The sequence below is a fragment of the Neomonachus schauinslandi genome, chromosome 2, assembly GCF_002201575.2.
Source record: "Neomonachus schauinslandi chromosome 2, ASM220157v2, whole genome shotgun sequence".
NCBI classification, from domain to species: domain Eukaryota; kingdom Metazoa; phylum Chordata; class Mammalia; order Carnivora; family Phocidae; genus Neomonachus; species Neomonachus schauinslandi.
In genome coordinates this window covers 55,092,757-55,100,499 of record NC_058404.1, presented here as the reverse complement: position 1 = coordinate 55,100,499, position 7,743 = coordinate 55,092,757, and the positions used below count along the sequence as shown (strand labels likewise).

General features: G+C 41.0%; 1 protein-coding gene across 1 annotated transcript; it reads left to right on the top strand.

Moving 5' to 3' along the window:
• Positions 1–1,356: 1,356 nt before the first annotated feature.
• On the top strand, positions 1,357–2,090 carry LOC110588596 (60S ribosomal protein L21-like). Its single transcript, XM_021698959.1, has 2 exons — positions 1,357–1,431; positions 1,640–2,090. The coding sequence occupies exons 1-2, from the start codon at positions 1,360–1,362 to the stop codon at positions 2,066–2,068; spliced, it is 501 nt and encodes a 166-aa protein (XP_021554634.1). The 5' UTR covers positions 1,357–1,359; the 3' UTR covers positions 2,069–2,090.
• The last annotated feature ends 5,653 nt before the right edge of the window (positions 2,091–7,743 follow it).

Sequence of the window (7,743 nt, the reverse complement as noted above, 5' to 3'; positions counted from 1 at the left end):
CAGTTGCTTAACTGACTGAGCCACTCAGGCACCCCTTAATTTCTTTTTTTGATAGTTCATTATTAGGGTATAGAAATGCAACAGATTTTTGTATACCAATTTGGTATCCGACAACTTTACTGCATTTACTGTTCCAACATTTTTTTGTGTGTCTGTGGTCTTTAGGGTTTTCTATATATAATATTAGGTCATCGGCAAATAAGGACAGTTTTATTTCTTCCTTTCCAGTTTGGATGCTTTTTATTTCTCTTTCTTGTCCTACTGTCTACCTAGGACTTTCAATACTATGTTGAATAAAAGTGTGAGAATGGGCATCCTTGTCTTGTTTCTGATTGTAGAGGAAAAGATTTCAGCTTTTTATCATTGAGTATGATGTTAGTCATGGGCTTGTCATATATGGATTTATTATGCTAAGATATGTCCCCTTTATACTCACTTTGTTGAGATTTTTTAAGTGGATGTCAAATTTATAATGAATTTATGAATTTTACCGTAAATGATGTTGAATTTTGTCAAATGTCCTTTCTGCATCAATTGAGATGATCATATGATTTTTATCCTTTGTTTTGTTAATGTAGTGGATCACATTGATTGATTTGCAAATGTTGAACGATCCTTGCATCCCTGGAATAAATTCCACTTGATCATGGTATATGATCTTTCTAATGTACTGTTGAATTCAGTTTGCTAATATTATGTTGAGGATCAACGAAGGATTTAACGGAGACACTTCTAGGCCCATTAGTTTTTCTATTTTATTAACTACAAAAGTCATACATGATTTTTAAAAAAAAATTCAGACAATACAGAAGTAAAAAGTAATGGCTCCCCCCTACATGCACCTAAGGATACTACTATTTATTTTCTTTTTTATGATTACCCTGTAGCGAATATAAACATTATATTTAGGAAGTCTGTGAGGTCAAAGCCATTTTCACAATAGTAAGACATTATTTCCCTTTCTCACGGGGTTGATGTTTGCACGGATGGTGCAAAAACAGTGGTACGTAAAACTGCTCGTGTCTTAGCATGAAACAAGGCCATGGCTTCTAATTGTGCTAGAAGTCACTGTATTCTTCAATCCCATGCACTCACAGGACAAAACAAAAAAGGCCTCTTTTAATTAAGAATGTTCTTGAGGGGCGCCTAAGGGGCTCAGTCGGTTAAGTGCCTGCCTTCGGCTCAGGTCATGATCCCAGGGTCGTGGGACCAAGCCCTGTGTCAGGCTTTCTGCTCAGCGGGGAGCCTGGTTTTCTCTCTCCCTGCCCTCCCCCTGCTTGTATTCTCTCTCTCTGTCAAATAAATAAATAAAATCTTAGCCTTCCGGCCAGAACTGCCATCTTCCAGTAATTCGCCAAAATGACCAACACAAAGGGAAAGAGGAGAGGTACCTGCTATATGTTCTCTAGGCCTTTTGGAAAACATGGAGCTGTGGGGCGCCTGGGTGGCTCAGTCGTTAAGCGTCTGCCTTGGGCTCAGGTCATGATCCCAGGGTCCTGGGATCGAGCCCCGCATGGGACTCCCTGCTCAGCAGGAGGCTTGCTTCTCCCTCTCCCCCTCCCCCTGCTTGCTTGTGTTCCCTCTCTCGCTGTCTCTCTCTCTGTCAAAAAAATAAATAATCTTTAAAAAAAAGAAAAAGAAAAGAAAACATGGAGCTGTTCCTTTGGCCACATACATGCGAATCTATAAGAAAGGTGATATTGTGGACATCAAGGGAATGGGCACTGTTCAAAAAGGAATGCCCCACAAATGTTACCATGGCAAAACTGGAAGAGTCTACAATGTTACTCAGCATGCTGTTGGCATTGTTGTAAACAAACAAGTTAAGGGCAAGATTCTTGCCAAGAGAATTAATGTACGCATTGAGCATATTAAACACCCAAAGAGCCGAGATAGCCTCCTGAAGCATGTGAAGGAAAATGATCAGAAAAAGAAGGAAGCCAAAGAGAAATGTATTTGGGTTCAACTGAAGCACGAGGCTGCCCTACCCAGAGAAGCACACTTTGTGAGAACCAATGGAAAGGAGCCCGAACTGCTGGAACCCATTCCCTATGAATTCATGGCATGATAAATGTAAAGAAAATAAAAGACCAGAAGACTGTAAAAAAAATAAATAAGATTAAAAAAATAAATAAAATCTTAAAAAAAAAACCTTTAAAAAATAATATTCTTGAAAAATCAGTAAAAATGATTACTTTGATTAAATCTCAACACTGAGTATTATGTTCTTAATATCCTGTGAAACAAAATGGGGCACACAGATAAAGCACCTCTGCTGATGCTGAAGTATGAAGGTTGTCTGCAGGAGAAGCACCTGTGATATAGGTGTTATGAGCTGAACTAGCTTCCCTCTTCATTAAAATGCCATTTGCACTTGGAAGAATGACTGACAGACAATGGTTATTCAGATTGAGTTTTGGCCGATATTTATTTTTAAAATGAACCAAGTGAGCCAGTCACTGAAAGGAATGTTGCCAACGATAAAATTTAAGCTTTAAAGTGAAATTTGAATTTTGAAAAATTTGCATTTGCCACTATGAGCTTGAAGGCTTCTCAATACACCGACATTTCTGATGAGACTAGTAGTTTTATTAATTAATATTATTTTTTTAAATATAACTCAATTAACTACGATTTTCCAAACAATCTATGCCTTCTGCTATGATATCATGCCTGGGTAAGAGATCCATTCAAAGTGCAGGGTGGGATACCTGGGTGGCTCAGTCGGTTAAGCATCCGCCTTCAGTTCAGGTCACGATCTCAGGGTCCTGGGATGGAGCTCTGCGACGGGTGCCCTGATCAGCAGGGAGTCTACTTCTCCCTCTCCCTCTGCCCCTCCCGCCACTTGTGCTCGCTCTCAAATAAATAAATATTATTACTTTTTTAAGTGCAGGGTAGACCAATGGATTTTAATGAAACAGAAACACATATCATTGATATGGTTTCAGATATCACATTGTAAATAACCTGTAAGAAATTCCCACTTGTCCAGTTGTGGTGTAGTGTTCAAGGAACAGCTACAGTTATCTGAAAAGGCTATTTAAATACTCCCTCCTTTCCCAACTACATATCTGTTTGAAGATGGATTTCTTCATATATTTCAACCAGAATAACATAGAATGGATTGATTGCAGAAGAGGAGATGAGAATCCAGCTGTCTTCTATTAAATCAGACATTAAGGAAATTTGTAAAAGTGTTAAAATAACACTTCTCTAACTTTTTTGGAAAATATAGTTATTTTTCATAAGGAATATTGTTAGCATGAAGTAAATAATATATTTTTAATTGTTCCATTTTAATTCCTAATATTGTTAATATCAATAGATATAGCTAACATGAACAAAACCTCTTTGGGGAACTCAATAATTTTTAAGACTGTAGAAGGGTCCAGAACCAAACACTGATTTAGAAGAATACTTAATGAAACATGAAAATAGTGGAAATTCAATGTCAAGGAGTAAAAAACGGAATATAGAAATGTCACCTAGTAGGGTGACAGCTAAGTAAAAAAATACATGTACACAGAGAAGGAAGAGGATGACACACAACAAAAAGAATCATAATTTAGGTAATTCAAGTTTTCTTTTATTTTCATGAACTGTCTAAGTTTTCCACAACAACAAAATCTTGACTTTACTTTTTTTTATTTATTTTTTTATTCTTATGTTAATCCCCATACATTACATCATTAGTTTTAGATGTAGTGTTCCATGATTCATTGTTTGTGCATAACACCCAGTGCTCCATGCAGAACGTGCCCTCTTTAATACCCATCATGAGGCTGACCCATCCCCCCACCCCCCTCCCCTCTAGAACCCTGTTTGTTTTTCAGAGTCCATCGTCTCTCATGGTTCGTCTACCCCTCTGATTTCCCCCGCTTCACAAAATTTTGACTTTATAATCAGGAAGAATAAAATTTCAATTCCAACCACAGATCATACATTTGCATTATAATAGTGACAGCCACCAAAAGAACATTGTTTTCCTTTTATTAGTTATGTGTAAGGATTTAATATGTTTGACTATAAGACAATGAGGTGTTTTTTTTTTAAGATTTTATTTACTTATTTGACAGAGACACAGCGAGAGAGGGAACACAAGCAGGGGGAGCGGGAGAGGGAGAAGCAGTCCTCCTGCCAAGCAGGGAGCCCGAGGAGCCCGATGCGGGGCTCGATCCCAGGACCCTGGGATCATGACCTGAGCCGAAGGCAGATGCTTAACGACTGAGCCACCCACGCGCCCCAAGACAATGAGGTTTTTAAATAAAGAAACTTCACAAAATCAAATGAGTGTATTTCTTCCTTGTAGTTCCCCTAGAAGGCTATATGCTTATTCAAATGATGTTTTTCGGAAGGCTTATTAAAGAAGAATTATCTGTAGAGAGAGTCCGCCACAGAAGAAATTTTCATAAAGATATGGCATTCTCCCTACCTCCCTCCTCTGCCACCTTAAGCTAACAGTGTGCGTGGTGGTTGATGTGGACCTGGACAGGTGTTGAGAGCAATGAGGCAGGGCTGCAAGGCCACATGCAGAGAAGTAGCGCAGGAAAGCCTCTCAGTCTCCAAATAAAAGCCAGTCTATCTGTGTAATGCGAGATCCTGTAGTGGCTAGCATAGGTTTACTTGGCTGTACTCTATAAAGGTGAATTAAAAGAAAATGAGGAATTAATGGCATTTTTCCTTTTTTATCCCTACCCTGTACACAGTACAATATTAAGCACAAAACAAAGGCTCAACTAAAGGATATTAATTGGAGCATCTATGACATTCTGCATAGTTCTGGCTAGTCTGGAATCAACTTGGTATTGAGCTTATTTAGACTAATGGGTAATTGAGGTGTTCTAAGTAGCCTCCAACTTGCTCTCCTACCAGGGTGACTAGTAGGGTGACAGCTACTACATTTGCCTAGGATTTTTCTTTTTCTTTTTTTTAATTTTATTTGTTTATTTTTAAGAGAGAGAGAACAAGCACAAGTGTAAGTACAAGCAAGAGGAGTGATAGAGGGAGAAGCAGACTCCCCGCTGAGCAGGGAGCCTGATGCGGGACTCGATCCCAAGACCCTGAGATCATGTCCTGAGCTGAAGGCAGACGCTTAACCGACTGAGCCACCCTGGTGTCCAGCCTAGGATTCTTCTAGTTTTAGCACGAAGACCCATACATCCCAGGAACCCCCTCAGACCCAGGCAACACAGGACGGTTGGTCAGTCTATTCTCCAGTGACCCAACTTTATAATTATGCAACTTCCTGTCATTTTAATTTGACCTGGCTTCTCCAGCCAAGTGTATACACCCAAGGCCAACCAAAGCTGGATGGAGGCATCTGTAGGCCCAGTCTTCTGACCTGCTGCTGTATGGCTTTGTCCTGCAGATGAACATGCCAGAACAAAGGGGCTAACTGCCCAGAGACAGGGCACCCAACTTATAACATGGTTCTAGTTTTCCCGGGGAAGCCTTGGGTCCCGGCTTACCCATCGATTCCTTTGAAAGAATGACTAATTTTCAGGTTGAGTTATCACTTCTATTTTGCCCTACCACTTATGGAAAGACAAACTAAAGAGGCTGAACTGAACCTCCTAAGAAGAAGGTTTTAATGCCGGGATTTGACATGCCAGAAAATTTGCATCTCTGAAAAGGAACCCTAGCCTTAACGCAGCAGAAATGAAGACTTATTTTTATTTTTATTTATTTTTGCGTACAGAGAGGAATGACGCTGTCATCCACGTGCGAGACACATCTTAATTTGTGGATTTTTTCTTACTTAGCTCTCTTAATTGGAGGAAAGCATGCTGCTGCTGATTTATGGATCGACAACTGTGCCAGGCATCATTTTAAATGTGCACAGCTGCTTTGCAATAGTTTAACTTGGCAGATAGTATTAAACCATTGAATTGTGTCATTTATTTGTATATGCATACAATAGCCTCCTTGTGCGGGTTCTTCAAAAATCCTTGCAGGCATGGTTTGGACTGGGCATTTAAGGAGTCTTACGGAGTGATTTATTCCCTTGGACGGTTTTCAAAGTTTCCAGAATGAAGCATGAGATATCGTTTTATGCCATTGATAAGTTCCCCAAGGGAATCACAGAGACTGCCTAAAGTGGAGAGGTGGCAGAGTGAGAGGCCTCCAGCTTCCATATGGGAACTCCAATTTCAGCGGTCATTCAGGCAATGTAGGACATGTGACTGCTGACAACAGTCTAGCTTTCCTTAGGACATGTCACAGGGAAGCAGCTAAAAGAGGGGGCTGATCTAATACAAGGCATGGCAGCATAAATAACTTGAAAAGCTCTGTTGACAATAGAAAATCTGGCATTCCTAGTAGTTACCAGTGCTATCTTCAAATTCAAAGGGCCCTGAGATTTGTCACTGTTGTCCTTTGTAGTCAAGGATGACACTGTTGACACTGTGGTTATCCCTGTCTGCAAGTGTGGCTGAAAATACCCGAGTGTGACAGATGATAAGGCCTTTCTGCAGAGTGTATATGGAGAACCTTTTTTTGTGGTTTGTGTCTGTTGGCCTCCCAAGCACATAGCTCGCCTTGTCAGAGCGTCATCGTGTCTCTGTCTGCAGCAGACCGGGCCACTCTGGGTACAGCCTCTGGGTTCCGGCCTTCTGCAAGTGTCTCCTTTGCTTGAACATCTTTCCCCTGGGGGCTCGTGGTGATTATGCCTCCTGCCTGAGCTGCGTACCATCTCCCATGCCAAAGCTAGCCAGACAGGCTAGTGCCAGGCCTCCTACCTAGACTGCGGCTTGTGAGAAAATCACTTTGAGGTGGGCTGTGTTCCTCATTAGCTTTTATTGGTGATTTTATTTTGCCACTTGAAAATTGGATGTGTCCAACTGGAAAGATCACAGAGGCTGAAATAACTTGTTTCCCCTTTCTCAGTGTTGCCTTAGACTGGAAAAAGCAGAGGAAGTGCTTTCGGCTAAGACATGCCCCTCCCAAATGTAGGCTAAGTGAACACGTATGCAGTTTGTGGCCTTAAAAGATGGTTCCACACCAGCCTATGCTCAAAATCTTTTTTTTTAAGGCTACAAATTCCCAAAAGGTCATCCCAGGAGCCTACTGACAGGTGTCCACAAGCCACTGGAAATATCTGAAAAAGCCCCCCATGCTGACTGCTCAGGCGACTCGGCTTTGGGCAGCGGTGGTAATTAGATCGGGTCAGGGTACAGCATTAGTGATCTCACGCTGATAGCAAGCAAGTTGACTGCCCATTACTTTACCTCGTTGGCAAATAAAATCTTCTTACATGTGGGTTCAGGATGGGGGTCAGGAAGGATAGTGAAAGGTTTTCTTTATGGTGTTTGAGCCTTAAAATCTCCCACAAAAGGAACTGCAAATTGTCTTGATAGGGAAACCAAAAAAATCTTAGTTATTTAACCACAGAGTGAATTGCCTTATCAGATCTTCTTTGAGAAGAGTCTTAATTGACAGTAGCTTTGTGCATAAGAAAATTGTCATGAGGATGGTTCGTAAGAGGGATGAAAGCTGAAACCCAGCCAGGGTCACTGGGCTTGACCCAGAGCACCCATGAGCAGCAAAGGGATACTGGGTGCCCAAGAAAAAACATCTCATCAGGAGAGTGAAAGGGCCTGAAATTAGGAGTAAGGGAGGAACCGAAAACATACTTTGCCTACTTTACAATTTGACCTCTCTTTGGTTTGAGGTCGTCCAATATAGTGCCATCTTTTTTTTGAACCCGTTTCTCCAAGAAATGTCTCTGACAGCTTTAATCTCTTC